Below are 19,139 nucleotides of genomic sequence, written 5' to 3' on the forward strand. Positions count from 1 at the left end.
ACACACTCCGCTCCTCACGCCAGGCTTTGCCCTGGATGCCCCTGCAACAGCCTGGCTCTGGGGGGCAAGAAAGAGAGGAGCGAGAGGGAGTGGCAGGGATCATGCCGTGGGGAACTGGAAGGGAGGATGCCCGGGTTGGAATTAGGAAGGAAGCGCAAGGCAGGAGCTGATGGGAGAACGCAGAGCACTTCTGCTGTGGCGCGTCTCCACTTGTGGAAATACGTGATATTCTAAATATAACCAATGATTTTTTTTTTTTAATGGTTCCAATCCTACCTCTAGGATGTCTGAATGAGACATGAATAGTAAACATTTTCCGATTTTTTTCCACTAGGGAATATGACAAAAATTTTTCAAAATCATTATTCTTAAAATTCCCTCATTTTCCTGATTCTGAACCATCCTCTTATCCCTGTTTGATGTAGATCAATATTTCCATTTAATACTAAATTTCTCACTATTAAGTCCTTTGTGAAGTTTTTCTCTTGAATCTGGCTTCGGTGAACGTTGCTTCTTTTTCCTCTGAAGATTGTTATATATTTTCTCATCTCTTTTTGCTACATCATTTATTTATTTATTTATTTATTTATTTATTTATTTATTTATTTATTTATTTATTTTTCATCACAGCTACTTCTTCCTTGGTTTCTTGTTTTTGTTTTCTTCTAGTTTTTGTTTCCATGTTGGTCTTTCTGTGTCTCAGCAAGTCCCATTTGGGTCTTTCCTGAAAGAGTGCTTTCAAGCTAACTTCTCCCTGTTAAGGCTGGAAAATCCCTCCTGGTTTCTTTCTTGGCTGTTCTAGTCTGTCAGCCTCACTGAGCCTGGGAAGCCGGCCCTGCCAGCTTCCCTCGCCTTGTGCGCTTCCTGCATACACAAGCCTGATGTCAGTTCTGAATTGCTTTCATTGGCTTCCAGAGACCATTGTCTCTCTGCTCCTTCTGGAGACTAGTGAAGCTGGACACCATGCTCAGGAGCCTTTCTAACTTATGCCCAGGAAAGCTGAGAGAAGGATTTTTTTCCCCTTCACCAGGTGAAGAGGTTCTCAGAGGACTCTGTTAGACTCAGGCCCATGTCTTGTCAGTTTAGGAAAGGGAGGGACTTGAAGAGCTCAGCCCTGTGCCTGCCCAGAATCTGGGATGGATGATGACCGTGGAGTCCAGGAACTAGCCCTCTTCAGCTCCACGGGCTCACTCGATGACCCGACAATTGACTAGACTTGTCATCGTTGTGCAGGGGACCTTCTAGTCCTGCCCGGTTTGAGTCACATTGTCCAGAAGACCTTCATTGCTGGGTAGAATTGATTTCTAGGCAGAGTGCTATGTGTTGGGGACACAAACATGACTAAAGCAGGTTCCTGACCCTCAAGAAACTCCCATTTTAACAGGAGGAGGCAGAAAATGATTCCATAGATATTTATCACCTGCCTCCTATGTGCTGCTCTTTACCTGTGCTGGGATGCCATAGGGCCAGACTCCGCATGTCAGTTGTGTTGTTTGTTTGTTTGTTTTCCCTTGGAGTTTACAAACTAGTAGGGGCAAAGACCGGTAAACAACTGAAATAGTTGGGGTCATTGCCACTTTGGGATGAGAGCACATGGCGGGGCCAGTTGGCTCAGTCTGGAGGTTTCAGGAAAGACTTCTGGACGAAGCAACAGCTACTCTGGGAACTGAAGGATGAGTAGGAGTTTGTAAATCAAGAGCATTGGGAAGGGAGAAATAATTAGAATACATTGTAATAAATGCCATCCTAGAGAGCTAGTCATGGTCTGGGGGAACTTGAAACTTAGATGACTGGGAAGAGTAGGTAACATGTGTAAGAACCTAGCTTTTACCAGTGAAATATTTTCACATGACGGACTATTCTCTGCTAAGGCAATTAATCTTCCTTTTCTGTTTGAAAAGGTGATATGCTTGATCTCTTGAAATGGAGAACCCACCCAGACAAGATCACAGGCTGTCTCTCTAAATTAAAAGAAATTGATGGCTCAGAGATAGTAAAGGTATATGCTATTTTGTTATCCCTCTCTTGGAGATTCATGGAATAAAGAATATTTGGAGGGGGAAGGACAGGTGATATTTTCTTTATTGATTTACTTCTTTATCTGACAGTTTCTGCAAGATACACTGGATACCTTATTTGGAATTTTAGATGAAAATTCCCAAAAATATGGGTCTAAAGTATTTGATTCGTTGGTGAGTTTAAATTCACTTTAATTATATCTTAACAATTTTGTCTCTTGGTCTTGACCAAGACTTTCTGAAATGTGCACTTAATAGCTTAAGAGTCACTTAAAAAGAACCAAAAAAAAAAAAATCTTGATTTGCATTCAGTTTATAAAGCTCAATTTTCTTTTTAGGTTCACATAATAAATTTGCTGCAAGATAGCAAATTCCATCATTTTAAACCTGTAATGGACACCTACATTGAGAGTCACTTTGCTGGGGCACTTGCATACAGGTAAGGCCTTTATCTTGTAATTGGTTCAGAAGCAGATCCTTTTGAGCTTTTCTAGGCAGAACCAGCAATATAGGAAAATTTAAAAGAAAGTGTAGGAAGAAATGAAGCACAGCAACTGAAGTGTCTCTTGAGTCAGTCTCTTCCTTTCTCACACATCTTTTTTTAATGGCTGCAACTTACTTTGATTAAAAGAGAAAAAAAAACCTTTCTGAATTCTATTCCTAAAACCTAACATATAAAGTGTTTTCTTCTTGTCTCTATTTCATGTGATACGCTTTGGTCTGAAATAACTGGTTATTTCAGTTTGGCTGCCAAGAACCCCATTTAACCACCACGTTCCTTGGGGATTCTAGAAGTCTTTACGAACAAGAGGTGAAGGGAAAACAGCCTTTGTCAAAATACCTTTTTAACTCATTCATTCATTTATCTGCTCATGTATACTGAGTACCTACTGTGTGCCTAGTGCATGCTGATTAATGTGAAGACCGGATTCCTGGCCACAAGCAGTGCAGCCATGGACTCCACCCTGTGATACGAGCTGCCTTTTTAACTGCTCATCCCTTCTGATGAGCTCAAACTCTGCAGGCAAGGCTAAAGCAAATGAGTAATGACAAGCTGTAGCTCCTACCTGCCTCCCTGCAGCCTGGTTGATAATTGCCAGAAGGCAACAGCTTCTCTCCTGTGCTATGTATAATATCTTCCCTGGCTTTGGCCCTGCTTAAATACAGCCCTGGAATGTTCCCCCAAAGTTCTTTCTCCCCATTCTAACACTGCCATTGCTACTCTGCCCACGTTTGTACCTCATCCCTTAAGCACTATGGCTGTGCATACGAGCCTTTTTCCCAGAAGTGTGTTTAAAAAGATTGAATCATGTTTTTGCCCGTTTTTCCCCATCATGTGATATATAAAAGATAATAAGTAATCAAAGAAGCATCTGATCCTATTACCTTGGGTATTCCCTATCAATGCACGTGAAGATTTATGCCTCCAACATTTAAGTGAACGGTATGTCAACATGATTTTTACAGAGGGTGAAATGTACTATCAGGGACCGTTTGGGACGTTGGCCCGACTGTACCACTCGGCCTGACATTTGGGGCCTTAGTAGCACCTCACCATTTGTGATTGAAATTACCAGTGGAAGCTAGAGAGGAAGGGCATAATTTCCAACACTTTATGTTGGCCAGGAGAGCAGGATAATCATTCCTAATAAGACAGGTAAGGCCTATGGAATCTTCTCAGGCTATGGGTGGTCAGAAACTCACTGACATTTATCTTCAAAATAACATTCCTGGCAGCACCTGTCTAGTAGAACATCCACGTGCTCTTTTCTGACTGAGAGAAAAGAGGAGCATTTTTTAAAAATTGCTCTGTTTCCCAGAAACCAAGAACTGAACAAAGGTAAAGGTAGGAAGACTGCAATCTTGAGAATTATTGTTGGATTTTTTTAAATTCTCTTTTTGTTCCTTAAAAAACAAAACAAACAAACAAAAAAAAACCAACTTGGCTGTTTTGGAAATTCTCTTACTAAGGCGCTCTGAGGGTAAGCCTTTTTCTTCCCACAGGTCAGAGAGTTGGCTAGATAAACCCATAGGCATGTGACTTGAAGTAGAGAGATGATCCCTTATCCTTCCCCACACCCCCTTTTGCCTCCAACTGAATATTTCATCCAGCTATTTACATGGTCACTGGGGAAGAAATCCCAACTAGCAGTTGTCCAGGATTGACCATGATGGTCAGACTTCCAGATTTCTTGGCCAGAGACCTTTTCTCTGGTATTTGTGTCTGCCCATTGGAAAGCTTTGCCAGAAAACAGCAGAGTCAATGGGATATATCCACACTGTAGAGAATCTCAATGGGAGGAAGTGTTTCTCTCTGCATCTTCAAAAAGGGGTAGTGATGCTGATGTGCAGATTCCTAACATTATCAGATCAAGCAGTTTGACAGAAAATGGTGAGAACTGATGGGAAAGAAGCCTCCTTGTGATAACAACGTTTTATTTGTTGTCTTTTACCTAAGAACTCGACCAAGTCCACCTTCTGTACATTTTCCCCTGTATTTTAGAGATCTCATCAAAGTTCTCAAGTGGTACGTGGACAGGATCACGGAAGCAGAACGGCAAGAGCACATCCAGGAGGTGTTGAAGGTAATGACGTGCTGTCAATAACAGATAATATAGTCTAATGGAGCTGTTGCATGATGCTGCCTAAACTAATTGCTTTCCTCTACACAGACAGTAATTGGGGATGATATATTACTGGCTTTCCAATTCAAGGCTCTTAATCAGTTTATGCTCCTCCAGAGCTGATGAAATTTGAAAGAAACTTTGCCAGGCTCACCCACTGGAACTGCTTGGGATTGAATCCTTATACCTCTGAGCTCCAGAATACTCGGAGTGAAGTCTAGGATTAGCAGGAGGGAGGTTTCATGACAGAAGACCACACATAGGCAGTTAAGCTTGGGACTTCCTGGCTCTTGCTTCCAATACCCTGACAGAGGCCATTTGAGGGCGATTTGTCCTAATTTTGAAAGGGAATAGGGTGGCTTAGCAGGGGTCACAGTGAGGAGACCTGAGGTTTTGCTGGGTCTCATGGTTTAATGCTGCCCAGGTGTCTGGACCCTTTGTGTTCAGTTGTATATGGAGATGTTAACACTTTACTTGCAAACATGTTCATAAAAGAACATAGGCTCTTTTTTTTTTTTAAGATTTTATTTATTCATGAGAGACACACAGAGGCAAACACACAGGCAGAGTAAGAAGCAGACTCCCTGAGGGGAGCCCGATGCAGGACTTCATCCTAGGAACCCCAGGTCACAGCCTGAGCCAAAGACAGATGCTCAACCACTGAGCCACCCAGGCATCCCAAGAACACAGGTTCTTAAAGGGATTGTCCATTAGCTGCTCTGAGGTCCTCTGATGTCCTATTGTTGAATGCCGCTCTATTTGAGGTCACTAGATAGAAGTTGACAGGTATACATTTTTAAAAACAAGTCTTTTACTGATTATAAATCTATCACCTTGGGCTGATTGGAGGTAAAATGCTAAGTGGCAAGAGTACCTGCCAGCAAAACACAGTAATTTTTGAGAAACAGACGTATCTCTCTGTTAACTAAAAACCACCTGAGGATCAAAAGCATTTCAAGTTCATATATCTTGAAAATTACAAAGGATTTTCAAATTATCTATACCTTTTCTCTCACTAGCATCAGAGAAAAAAAATGGCTCTTTGCCCACAAGTAAATACTGTTCGAAAATCTCATGGGGTCTTAGCATTTAAATCAATAATTTAACAATCTAATGCTGTCCGTGGTTTTTATGCCGTGTCATTGTTAAATGCTCTTGGTTTCTTTTGAGGCTAACTTTTAAAATGTTTTGTTTTAAGGCACAAGAATATATTTTTAAGTATATAGTGCAATCCCGAAGGCTCTTCTCCCTTGCTACTGGTGGACAAAATGAAGAGGAATTTCGCTGCTGCATTCAGGAGCTCCTTATGTCGGTCCGTTTCTTCCTTTCTCAAGAGAGCAAAGGGTCAGGAGCGTTATCTCAATCACAGGTAATGTCTTTTTCGTCTCTGCTCAGTAGAGCAAAAATGAGTCCAGTTTATTTGTGTTTACACAGCAGCAGAAGCGAATGTTTTCGCCAACGAGAAATCCATAGCTCCAGTTTATATTTGTAGCGTAAGCAACTTTGCAGACTTTTAAAAGGTGCCCTAGTCTCTGAGCCCCAGCAGAGCAGAAGTTAGGTTGCCTTTCCTCCGACTGTTCTCCCTCTTCTTGGGGAGACTGTTGGTCTGCAGCAGCCTGGATTTCAGTTCCCAGAACACATGCCGATGAGTAGACACGCTGTCACCATCAGCCTTGGGGAAGGAAGTTCACTGGAGCTGACTTGTTACTGTTGTTTACTCCAACCCTTTCACTGCATTTTAATCTGTCAACTTGAGACTCATTATATTGGACTTGGCTAAACTGCATGTTGTTTTGTTTTATTTAACTTGACCCTAGTTGTCCTGGGACCGATCTTGTATGACCAGTGCTGAGAGGCTGTTGCCACATGCCATTACCTGAAGTAGCTCCACATGTTCTGTTTGAGAACGGGATTTAGCCACTTTCCAAGTGGCTTGAAGTGTTGGCCTTGAAGTGTTCTGAGCAATCGGTCTCAATATCTACTCTACATTTTCTTAATCCTTTTGATACACTTTGAGTTCTAATGACTTGGTTAAAAACCTGTCAGATGGAGAAGCAGCCTCTTTGCTGCCATCCCCTGGAGAGTAGAGATTGATAATCACCGAGAATTAGGGGAAAGAAATGGGAGATTAGAAGACAAAACTAGATCCCTTAGAGTATCATCATAATTTAGTGCCATTTGACATTTGGAAGGCATTACATAGAATGGTAAAACAGCAGAAATGTACCAACCTTCCAATAGCAGCGCTGTGCTTTTTCTCACTTTTGGGGGCTATTCTTGCTAATCTCTTCTTTACACAAGTGGACGGATCTTACATCTGGGCAAGGATACAACTCAGGCCCTTTAAATGACATTTTGGGCTCTGTTGCCAATAGTGCAATCACTGCACTTAAGGAACTTGCCAGATACCTCAAAGTCACATTGCCCACTAGCTAAACTCTACTTCCAGCAGTTGATATTTGAAAAGGATAATCCAACAAGCTACTTATGTATTCCTTTAAATCAAAGTTCTCAGTAACTCACTACTTTTATAAAAGCTATTATATTTGAGACTTCTTTTTTAATCTTAAACCTTTACCGGTTAAAGGGACAAACTTATCTAATTCACATCTGAAAAATATTCTCTTACTTTTAAGAGTAACCATAAGTCATGGTTTCTCAATGACATGCCTTCCTAGGGACTCAAGAGGTTTTTATTTTTCCCTTCTATAAAGTTAGAGAAATATTCTTTTTCCTTAAGTTATGTTTCCACTGCATCTCAGTAGTTGCCCTGAACTGAGAATATGAGCCCACGTGATGTGACAATTTTCTTTTAGTTTGATCCTAAAAGGCTTCATCTAAAACGATGAAGTGGTTAATTTTCTTTATTAAGCAAAGAGGACTTCCTAGTCCCTCTGTATTTTGGGAGCGTGGGGAACACTTTACACTTTGCTTATTCCAAGTCCCCTCTTGACCCCACACCTTCATAGCTCTCTTTTCTAAGAAGGAAGGTGTCACTAATCTGATTGACACTGTGTGTGATTTTTTTCTGTTGTTGCCTAACACATAACCGCGGGCTTAATGGCTTTATATAACATCCATTTATTAGCTCACAGTTCTGTAGATCAGGAGGGTAGGGTGGATTTTTTGCTTGGAATCTCCTACAGCCAAAATCCAAGTGTTGGCTTTGATGGCTTCTTTGGAGGTCCTGGGGAAAAATTCACTTTCAGAATCTTCCAGGCCTTTGGTAGGAAACAGTTTCCTTGTGTTCATAAGACTGAGATTCCCATTTCCTTGCTGGTTATCAGCGAGGGGTTGGGAGAAGGGAGAGGCCTTCTCACTTCTAGAGCCCATTCACATTCCTTGGTATGTGGCCCCTCCATCCTCAAAGCCAGCAACAGTAGGTCAGATCCTTCTCATGCTTCAGATCTCTCTCAGTTCTCCCACCATGAGCTAGAGAAAACTTCTGCTTGGAAGGGTCATGTCAGTAGGACAACCCCATATGAATAATCTCCATATTTTAAGATCAACTCATTAGTAACCTTCATTATACCTGCCAAGTCGTTTTTGCCATGTAATATAACAAAGTCCTAGGAACAGCGCCAGGGGGAAAAAGTCTTGGGAGTCATCTTAGAATTCTGTCACACCCAGAGCCAAGGAAACCCACTAGTCTGAATTTTACTGTTAAATTGCCTTAAAGACAAAAACCTGGTTCCCTTGCTCTCCTCTGCATGGTTTTCCCTGTAGGCTACAACTCAGGGCAATTTTTGTCTTCTGGAGGCAGAGCAACCATCCCAGAAAACCTTCACATTGAATCCGTTTCTAGTGCCCCCACAGATCTGGCCCCCGTGGTTCTACCGGGATCCCCTAAACCCAGCTCACTCATGACTCTGTCTTTGGGATCCCTGCCCCAACAGAACTGCCATTTCACTCAGCTCTTGGAGCTGTGGCTCTTGGTTTCCCTTCCACAGATAGATACCTATCCTGGATCCCTCAGAGCAGAAGAGGAATGTCAGAAGGAATTGAGGCCCAAGACCCTGCCCCAAGTTCCTAATAATTACCTTTATCCGTCTTGGTTATCGGGAAGGTCAAAACAAGCGTAGGCTTTTCTTTTTATTTGCAATGAAAATCCTTAGTTTAGGTAGCTTGGTCCAGCTGTCTCTCTGTCCTTATCAAAAGGTCCTTGTTCCTTTATCCTTTTTAATACATGTGTCTCCACTTCAGGCACATTCACATGCTTTTTTGAAGAGCTCTAAGTAAAGAATTAATGGATAAATGAAAAGATTCCTCAGGAAAATCAGCATAGTTGCCTTTTCAGTAATCAGCTGGGCTCATTTTATTGTTTTTTTTTTTTTTAACTTCATCTGTATGACTCAGCTCTTTGCAGATGAAATGAAGGTTATATAAATATCGTCTTTAACAGAGAATACCAAGTTATTAATTTTAAATGCATTCAAGTAAATCTATAATGTCTAAGAGTCAAGGAGAGCATAGCTGTCAGTTGTAGCACCTGAAGCATTTTGATGGTTCTGGCATCAAAAACAGGTCTTGGCTCTTCTAGATATTTTTGCTGCTGCTGTATAGATAAATGCCAAAACCCATGAATTTGAATTTGAGTCTGCGTTTGAATCATCAGCACATGTACACTCGACCTACTTTCTGCTGGTGTCAGGTCTCATTGGTAAGCCAGCTAGTGCTTGAATATCAGCATATTAGAAACATGTGCCTCCTTCCCCCACTTCATAGACTTGAGGCTGGTTGACGCTTCCTTCCATTGCCCTCCTTTTGTGGAATTTAAAAGACTAGGTTTGTTTTGATGTACAATCCCAGCCCAGTTTGTGCCCCTTAGGATTTAATACTGGCATCTTTTTTTTTTTCCTTAAAAAATGATTATCAGGTTTCTTCACTTACATAAAGAATATTGTTCTGAGTACACACAGTTCTGGGGTTACAATAAATCTCAAAACAACCTAAAGGTTAGTTATAATAATCTTTTCATTTTACCGGTGATAAAGCTGAAACCCAAGAGGCTAAAATGACCTGAGGTCACAGAGTTGATTAGTAGCAAAGCTAGTAGGATATACAATCTAGGTCTACTGAGTCCCTGTCTCGTTTCTTTCTTTAACCATAACTTCAGTGCTTTTGGGAATCAATGTGTTTGGTTTCTTAAAGGTAAATGAGATTTATATGAGCTCTTCAGAAACCTTCTCCAAAAAGAAATGAACTATAAGTGACTGCATTCCAGGTCTTGGTTGAGCATTCTTTCCATTCGATCATGCTGCATTTTGCTGATTCTGTGGGATTTTTTGCCAATCATTTTGCTAATGTCAGTGATTTTCCAGAAATTCTTAGTTTTATTATATTGCACCCTGGCACATTTAAAAATACTGTTCTAATTTGCTACACTTTTTAAAAAATTGCAGCCTTTTAGCTTTAGGCACCAGAAATGTTTTACGTTCATTTTTTTTAATCATTCACAATTATTTGTCACAGTCTTAAATTCATTGACATTTTATAGCAGATTTCTCTGGGTGCATATTGGAGTTGATTTACATTTCTTCCTTTTAAGGCTGTGTTTCTGAGCTCCTTTCCAGCTGTGTACTCAGAATTGTTGAAGCTCTTTGATGTCAGGGAAGTGGCCAACTTGGTGCAGGACACCCTGGGCAGTCTGCCGACCATCGTACACGTAGATGACTCCCTTCAGGCCGTTAAACTGCAGTGCATCGGCAAAACCGTGGAAAGCCAGCTTTACACCAATCCAGGTAGGGTGATGAGTCTCTTTCCAGAAACAATGTTTCTGGAAAGCCATTACTTACCTGCAGTAGTCATAGTTCAGCAGAAGCAATGAGAAAGAGGAAACAGAAAATTCCTTTCTCAGAAGCATTGTGTATTTGGATAGTAGGATGAATTTATTTAGTAGCCAAATACAGTGGTATGGCTATTAAAGCTTTATTTCCAGAAAGAGTGAAAACCCTAATGATTAAATTGATTCTAATCACAAACTAGTTGTGATATCAGGCATGCTTATTTTCTTGTTATAGATTTCATTTTTTTGGTTCAATAAAATTTAACATTTACATTCAGAGATGTTTACAGGGACCTGATCCTTGTTTGTTTGTTTTGTTCTTAAAATGTTTCCATCGATTTATGTTCTGAAACTGAGTGAAAGTTTTGATGTGTTATCATTTTTTATTTTATCCTAGTAGCAAATGACCAGTTACTAAGTTGATTTCATCATAATATCTGTTATTAAATCCCATTGCCTTTTGTTTTCTTCTAGTTTTTCCTGAAATAAAGTACCAGCCTCATTTTAAAGTTTATTTTAAGAAGTTTCTATCACTATCACCAAATAGACTTTTAAAAATTGACTCTATTGAAAATTATCTTTCCACATGAATACATGTGTATATAATATTTTTGAAATAGCATTTCAAATGTAGCAAACAACGCTTTTTTTTTTTACAGTATTTTATTGTAAAATCTTTTAAACATACAGACAAGAGTAGAGTATAAGATAGTAAATCATTAATAAATCTCAACAATACCAGATATTTGCTCTAGGTCTTTTATTAAGAAATTTGTCATTAGAGATATATTTAGACCCTCCTGCATGTACTTACTTATTTCAGAGAAATTCCCACTGTCAGAGACACCTGTTTCTATTTTCTATGCCTTTATTACAAATCTATAAAAATATTTTTTCATCTTTTCAAATGTCTTTCACCATTTAGTCTTTATATGATGATATTATGTTGTATGACATTCTATAGAGTGCTCCTTTTTAAAAAAAAAAAGATTATTTATTCATGAGAGACACACACAGAGAGAGAGGGAGAGAGGCAAAGACATAGGCAGAGGGAGAAGCAGGCTCTTCACAGGAGAGCCGAAGGCAGCCGCCCAACCCCTGAGCCACCCAGGCGTCCCTAGAGTGCTTCTTTTTGACTAATATTATACTTTTATATTTATCCAAGCTACTAGATACAGCTCTAGTCCTTTTATTATTTTTATTATTATTGGATAGCGTTCCACTCTGAACAAATTTATCATGGTTAATTTATTCTTCCTCCTGTTGATAGACTTTGTTTATGGTTTGTTTTGGGTTTTTTTTTTTTTTCCCTGAAATAATACTTCAGTGAATAAAAGAAATTTCAAACCTTCTAATTTCTCCCCAGGAAAACATCTCATCCTGGAGTAAAGATGTTTCTTGCAGTGGTTTTCAAACTCTGCTCCTCAGAGACATGGAGGTTCTTCTGCAGTGACCCAGGGTTAGGAACAGAGGTGCAAAGCGTAGGGGGTAGAGGTCCAGGCCAGGTACCTGGTGTAACTAGAACACCAATCTTGCTTTCACCAAATCAAGAAAATCAAGATTTTGCTTTCACCAAATCACCTCATCTCAGAGGAATTGGTTGTTTCTGCCATATTTCTCCCTCACTGGCCAGTTAATTCTTTGTTAAAGTCTAACACCAAAAGAACAACGTAGATCATGAAAATTGTTCTCAAAGGTAAAGAAATTATCTGAAGGGATTGTGTTCATCATATGCCTCTCTGAAATGTGTTCTGTCTGTGGACTCAGTTCTTACTGATTACTGATGCTTAGTTGGTGGTACAGAAATCAGGACTAAGGAGACACAAAGAGAAGAAGTTGTTTGAATCCAGGAGAAAAGTAATTGGGTCTTTGTGGGAGGTGGTAAGATTATGTCTTGAGGTGGGGGTGGATGGACTCAAGAGACCCAGGAAATGTGGATGTTGGAGTGTCTTTACTGGTGATGTGGAGGAGAGGCTCAGAGGCCATGTTGGGAGGTTGGTGACTGTGTCACTGTGCTGCAGAGGAGGAGGAGGAGAAGGGGAAACCTGTCTCTTGTGTTATGTGCGACGTTCCCCATGGAGGACGATTATGGAGAAACATAACCTTCTGGAGAAGCAGAAGCAGCTCCTGATCAATGGGACACCTAGAAGCATACAGATCTAGTAAAAGGAAAGACCTCCATCACTGCCCCAGGATGAGGTTTGGCTTGATGTTGAGTGATTCACCATTGGAGAAAACAGAAACTTACATATAAATGGCAAGGCATATCGGAAACAGGTTGTCTTCATGAAAAGAAAACAGCAAATTTACCTGAGAACTTCCCAAGTCGCCAACTATGCTCTGCTTAAATTACCTGAGCACCAACACTAGCATTAGGGAAACCTGGAGAGTGTTTCTAGTAACTGCTCCAAAATCCCAAGTTGGAAACTATGGACTTAGATGATAGATGGAGCCTATCTGTATTGTCCAGTTGAAATATGAGATGTTAGAGGAAAGGAAGATGTGCGGTGCAAATAGTAGGCTCCATAGATAGTATCAAAGGACAGGATAGGATGTGTTAGGTTGTGATTAACAGGAGAATGTAGATCCCTGCATCTCACAAACTTAGGCTGATTTTGTCTAGCTAGAGGGAGAAGAAGAAGGACAATATAAAACTATAGCTAAAGGTGTCGGGGAGAGGGATACAAAGAATTAAAAGGAATTCCTGTCGTAGGCCACCGCCAACAACAAGTAAAAGAATTTAAGTCTAACGTTTTGGGCCTCTAATTAAGAAAAAAAAAAAAAAGGCATGTATACACACACTTCTTAAAACAGAGGAAAGGTTTGGTTTGGTTTAGGGTATTTGGATTTTTATCTTATATCCCCAGAAGTAACTGTAACCGAATGATAGAGAATGGGTTAAAACATACCTCGAAACTATAAACCTAGAGAATTGAATGGCATCACCAAAATTTGATGAAATCAGACCCTGTTCAGATACAGTTTGGGGGTACTAGTTTTCTGTTGGTACTGTAACAGTTACTACAAGTGTAATGGTTTAAAACAACATAAATTTTGTATCTTACATTTCAGTAGGGCTGCAGTTCGAAATGCTTCCCCCTCCACTAAAATTAAGGAGTCCGCAGAGCTGCATTTCTTTGTGGAGGGTCTAGGAGAGTTCTGTTTTCTTGCCTTTTACACCTGCACTCCTTGGCCTCTGGCCCCCTCCTCCATCTTTAAAACCTGCAGTGGAGCATCGCCAGCTCTCTCTCTCTGACTCAGCAGTCTCTCCTCTTTCACCTGTAAGGACCCCTGTGTTTACATTGGGCCGATCTAGATAATCCCGGGTAACCTCATCATCTCAAGACCCTTAGTCACTTACGCAAAGTCCATTTTGCCATTACATACTCACTGGTTCTAGGAATTAAGGCATGGACCTCTTTGGGGGACCATTAGTCTGTCTACCCTCAGATGGATAACCTGCATGTAAGAAGGTTAAAAAAGGAAAAAAAAAAAACCCACTTGGAAATCTATGAGTTTTATTTATGGATCGAAAGTTTTAAGGAATGAGACTCAGAGTGCTGCACTTGTGTGACTCTATACATCTTAGCCAGGAGGATGGTACAAATGACACTTTCCCAATTTAAGATTATAAATCTAAACTAGGACAAGTTAAAGTAGAGATAAGGACACAACAGGGCATCAGCTGGACACATAATCAGTCAAAGATCAAGTACTTAGTTCTTGCCAGTTCCCATTTCTCAGAACATAGAGTATGGTGCAGACAGTTGCTACTCTGAGCTTGATCTGTGTGAAAACAAATGCAAACATCGAGGCCCAATTTAAGCAGTTTTCTTACCTTTTTTCCAAACTTTCCAATGCTGATTGGCATGAGCAAGCACATTACTGGGGAACACTTGAAAGCCTTTCCCTCCAGGCCCGCTCCTCCCATCTCAGTATATGGCAGCACCAAACCCTAGAAAGTTCGGAGCTGTCCTTGCAAACCTCCCCGCCTTCTGTCCTCATCCCGACCTCTCTTGGACTACTCTGGGGCCTCCACAGCATCTCACATCTGCCTCCCCTACCCCCAGTCCCCCGCCTGCCTGCCACGGGGCCCTTCCACACTGCCGCCTTGCCTGCGCTCCCTCAGGTCCATACTTGCATCCCTCTCCTTTCTCCCATCCTTTCTGGAACTCACACCAGGTGATGTCACCCCCAGCTCCCTTGCTCGCATCCCCTGCTTGTGCTCTGTTTTGAGGACACAGAACAGACTCGGGCTTTCAGGCCCCGTGACCTCGCCCTGCCCACCTGCCTGGTCCCATGTCTTGATGCTTCACTCTGCTTGAACCCCCGCTCTCCTGCTCCTCGCCCTCCCATCCTGGGTGATCCCGGTTCACCTGCTGGGGGCTCAGTTTAACCCTCACTTTCTCAAGCATCTCCTCTCTGCCCTGCTCGCTCAGTTCTCTCTCTCATACTCGCTTTGCGTTTTGCTTCTTGGATGACCTGACACATCTGTAACTGAATAAAGAATTGGGTTTTAGTCATTTAAAGTCTGTCTTCATCCCTCGTTCCAGAAGGAAAACCTCAGAGGGCAGGGGTTTTATCTATCCTGATGACCGTGATCTCCCCAGCTTCCAGAACTGGGCCTGGTGCATAGTAGGTGTTCAGTAGAAGTTTCTTGAATGAATACTGTGTACTGCTGGGTCATACATTCAGGATCAGGATAGAGTACCAATAAGTAAATACATGATCTGTATAAAGAAATCTTACTGGAAAAGCGAATTTTGAGCTCAGGATGAGCACAAATATGACAACAGAACAGCTTGGGCTGTGGGAGGCCCAGAGCAGAAGCAAAGCTCAGTGGAAAAAAAGTAGCAAGTGTTCATAGCATCTATTTTGCTGTAGGAAGGCGCCCCGTGGTGGAGGCACCCAGGGTGGGATTAAATCCAGTGAGTGAGCTCTATGAGCCACAGTCAGGCCGTCCTTCGGCCTCTCCTGTCATTGTCCTCTGTGATCCTGACATTGTCTGCATGGGAATAGAGCCCCTGCATAGTCAGCCCTCCTTTCCATTCGGAGTGTTGTCTGTCCTCCAGCATGTGAAAGGCTCCTTTGCAGGTTTTGTTGCTGTCTGTGGCATTGGCATTTCAGGTGCTGGTGGCTTTGATCACCAGGGCCCAACCAAGCTCCGATTTCAGGTTTTCTGCCCTGCTGCTGCTTCTCTGCAGCCTGCAGCTCTGCTCACCTGCTTTATAATCCCCCCCTCCTGAGGCTGCCTGGGAGCAGCTACGGAGGTGGCCCTGCTGGTGTCCAGCCTGCGTCGCCCATTGTAGAGAGTGGCTGGCAACCCTGCATGGCACCGCAGGACTCCCAGACCTCACTCCTCTATGGACAGAGGCTGACTTCAAGGGTCTTGGTTAGTAGAGGAGGTAAAGACCAGTTTCTGACTTTCTTCAAAATTAACCTCAGCAGGAAATCTAGCAGCATTTCATAGCTGCTTCTCCTTCTTAGCCCCACACCCATTGAGAATTACTCATGGGAGCTGGCTTTATCCACTCAAGTGTGTACGGACAAAATAAAAAGTAAATGAGAGTCACTCCTTTATACACTCAATGAGATACATAATACAGCAAGCTTTGCCTGAGATGTGGAATATGAGTGTGCTGACCCTTTCAAGGACAGAAACTGCATAACAGATTCTATTGTTAAATGTTTGGAAAGTTGGTATCTGTTCAAAGTGGATTTCTTCTTTTTTGGGGGGTGGGTGGGGAGCTTGCTTGATGAGTCCAGGTGTTTCCTTTTAAAGGTAAGAATTAGCATTTTAACCAGTCAGCTTGTTTGGCATTTACCCACCGACTGTATCATTTGCATTGGCTGACATTGCCCTAGTAATGGAGAAAAAGCAAATCTGCAGTTTAGGTAGTCCTATATTTCTTTTTATGCACACCACACACGAATTATTTGTCTACCTTACTCACTTTTTTTGCAGTAAATATTCTCTTAACAGTTGGTTGCAAACTGAATTTTTAGAAATCAAATTCTGCTGGCTGCAGGAACACATCAGATAAGCTTTATCTTCCTTTCTAATTAATCATCACTAGGCAGTGACTCCTGTCATTTAATTTTGTAGATTCTTTTCCTTGGTTCTTTTTGTCAAGTAATTGATTTATAAATGATTACTTAAGTTTCCTGGTCAGACTTACAGTTTAAAGGAAGCCTGCAATGAATTACTTCACAAGTTTGGATTTTAATGTTCTGTGTTGCCTTGTGAGGAATGGCCTGTACCTTGTGTGGTTTGTTGTAATGGTAAACTTGAGGCCAAACCCCTTTGTGTTGGTAAACCAATAAGAGAAATCATGCGAACACTGATTAATAGCACTTTCCCAGGTATGAATATTTTGCATTCCCTATGATTTTTGTTAGGATTCAGAATCGTATATTCTTTTACCTATGGATATATCTTCTTATACTGGCTAGGAATCCACTATAGTGTTGAACCGAGTTGTTGCTTGACCATCTTTGCCTTCATTTTGATCTTAAAAAGAAAGCATTCAATCTTTCACTGTTAAGTATTAATATTAGCTAAAGGTAGGCATTTCATTAATGCTCATCATCAATTTGGGAAATTACCTTCCATTATTAGCTTCCTGATAGTTTTTTGTCAAGAATGGATGCTAAATTTTGTACATTTTTTTCTACATCTGTTAATATGGTGAATTAACATTGATGGATTGACTTTCAAATGTTATATGAAACTTGCCTTCATGATAAATCCTATTCAATCATAGTATTTATATATATATGGACATATATATGTATTTATATATATATAAAAATAGATTCATTTTTCTAAAATTTTATAAGGATTTTTTTCATCTGTGTTTATGAGAGATAGCAGTCTATAGTTTTCTTGTCTCATAATATCTTTGACTAATTTTGGCATCAATGCTGGCCTCATAAAAAGAGTTAGTTGTGTTCTCTGTTCATTCTATTTTCTGGGAGAATTTTTGTAGACTTGATTTCTTCCATAAGCTTTACAGAATTTGTAGAAATCATCTGTGCCTGGAATTTTTCTTGTGAAAAGGTTCTTAACTACAAGTTCAGTTTCTGTAGTAGGTATAGTGTTATTTAAGCTGTCCATTTTTTTCTTGAGTGGGTCAAGTTGAATTATAACTTATGCAACTATTTATAAGCACATGGGTTTTAATAAATCAAGAATAATTCATCTAAATTGTTGCACAGTTGACATCTTTTAAAATTCCAAGCAGATCAAGGAAAGAGGCTAGGGCATTTGCAAGTGGGCATATCCACAAATATATGACCATGATGGGCACATAATAGAAAATAGTTTTGTGCATATGACATCCTATTGAAAAGCAAACACTCAAGACAATAAGCATACTTACTTGTTTCTTTTCCAAAATATTGAACTACATACTGAATAAGTTACTTTATTATTTCAAATACTAGTTTAATGACGGGATAAATATAAGACTTTGCGTTAATGGAGGAGTGATACTTGTACAGTCAAAATTCACTAGTTATGGGTTCAGTTACTAAAATGTATTTGTAAGTTCAAAATCAATACTTGTGACACTCTTACATTCATTCATGGACATGCAAAGAGCAGTGAAAAATTTGAGTAGCAGAATGCAGACATTCCCAGCTGAGATCAAACAAGGCAATGCTCTGCCTTCCTTTCCACTCTCTTACAGGGATAACTAGAGGATGGAGCAGTAGGGGGCAGTGCAGTGCAGTGCAAGAAGCTCCAGCTCTGGGGCCATTTGATAGTTTGATTTCCACCTTTGGCCCTTCTTAGTAGAGTGGCCTCAGGCAACTCACTTACCACTTCTGAACCTCTTTTTATCTTTTGTTAAATAAAATAGAATCTAACTGGATGAGTTGTTTTTAGGATTTAACAGTGTTATCTATGTGGGATATGTATCATATTTGTATGTATATTTCTCCTAGGAGAAATGATTCATTATTTGCTGTTTCATTGTTCCCAGTGACTTGTTCGAACTTACCTAGCATGAATAACAAGAATCAGCTATATTTATCTTTCTTCCCTGATGAAAGTATAGAAGTATGATTTTCAGATGTTTATCAACTTTGCTTTTAAGATAAACCTTATCTCCTCGTGAAGTAATATGTATTTTACCTATTGCTAGAATTGATTGACTGAAGTTGTAAAAAGCATTTTTGCATCTTTGGTCGGTAAAGTTTTTTTTTTTTTTTAATGTTGTAATCTCACAAGTTTTAGGAGCATGAGAGAGGAGATAACATGTAAATATCAACAGTTTTTACAAAGTTGAGTGGCAGCTGACAGCAGACAAGAGAAGGCTGACACACACAGGTGTGTGGAGTTGGAGTAGAGCCAGGAACAAACTAGTTTACTTCTCAGCACTGCAGATGGCTCAAGACGGTTTCAGAAAGGATCAGGAATTGAAAATACCAGTTATCCAGGGGCACCTGGCTGGTTCAGTTGGAAGAGCATGTGACTCTTGATCTTCAGGTTGTGAGTTCAAGCCCCACATTGAGTGTAGAGATTACTAAAAAAAGATAAACTTTTTTAAAATTATGGAAAATAGAAAGTACCTGGTATCTGCAGATTAAGGGTGCTAGAAATATGGAAATTGGATTTTTAAAAGCCCTAAGAAGGAATAGTTAGCACCCTGCCCTGTCCTCTCCTTTCATTCAGGCAAAAATGGAAAGTTCACTCCCTAGAGAAAGTGA

General features: G+C 40.5%; 1 protein-coding gene across 8 annotated transcripts in view; it reads left to right on the forward strand.

Moving 5' to 3' along the window:
* The window catches only part of DOCK4 (dedicator of cytokinesis 4), a 409,480-nt gene that overhangs the window by 280,819 nt on the left and 109,522 nt on the right, over window positions 1-19,139 (forward strand). For all 8 annotated transcript variants that reach the window (XM_077856142.1, XM_077856147.1, XM_077856145.1 and 5 more), the window contains exons 18-23: window positions 1,902-1,999; window positions 2,109-2,192; window positions 2,357-2,457; window positions 4,522-4,603; window positions 5,841-6,011; window positions 10,191-10,383. In XM_077856142.1, coding sequence (XP_077712268.1) covers window positions 1,902-1,999; window positions 2,109-2,192; window positions 2,357-2,457; window positions 4,522-4,603; window positions 5,841-6,011; window positions 10,191-10,383 — 729 coding nt within the window. The remainder of the gene's footprint in view (window positions 1-1,901; window positions 2,000-2,108; window positions 2,193-2,356; window positions 2,458-4,521; window positions 4,604-5,840; window positions 6,012-10,190; window positions 10,384-19,139) is intronic.

This window comes from Canis aureus, chromosome 18 (genome assembly GCF_053574225.1).
Source record: "Canis aureus isolate CA01 chromosome 18, VMU_Caureus_v.1.0, whole genome shotgun sequence".
NCBI lineage: Eukaryota > Metazoa > Chordata > Mammalia > Carnivora > Canidae > Canis > Canis aureus.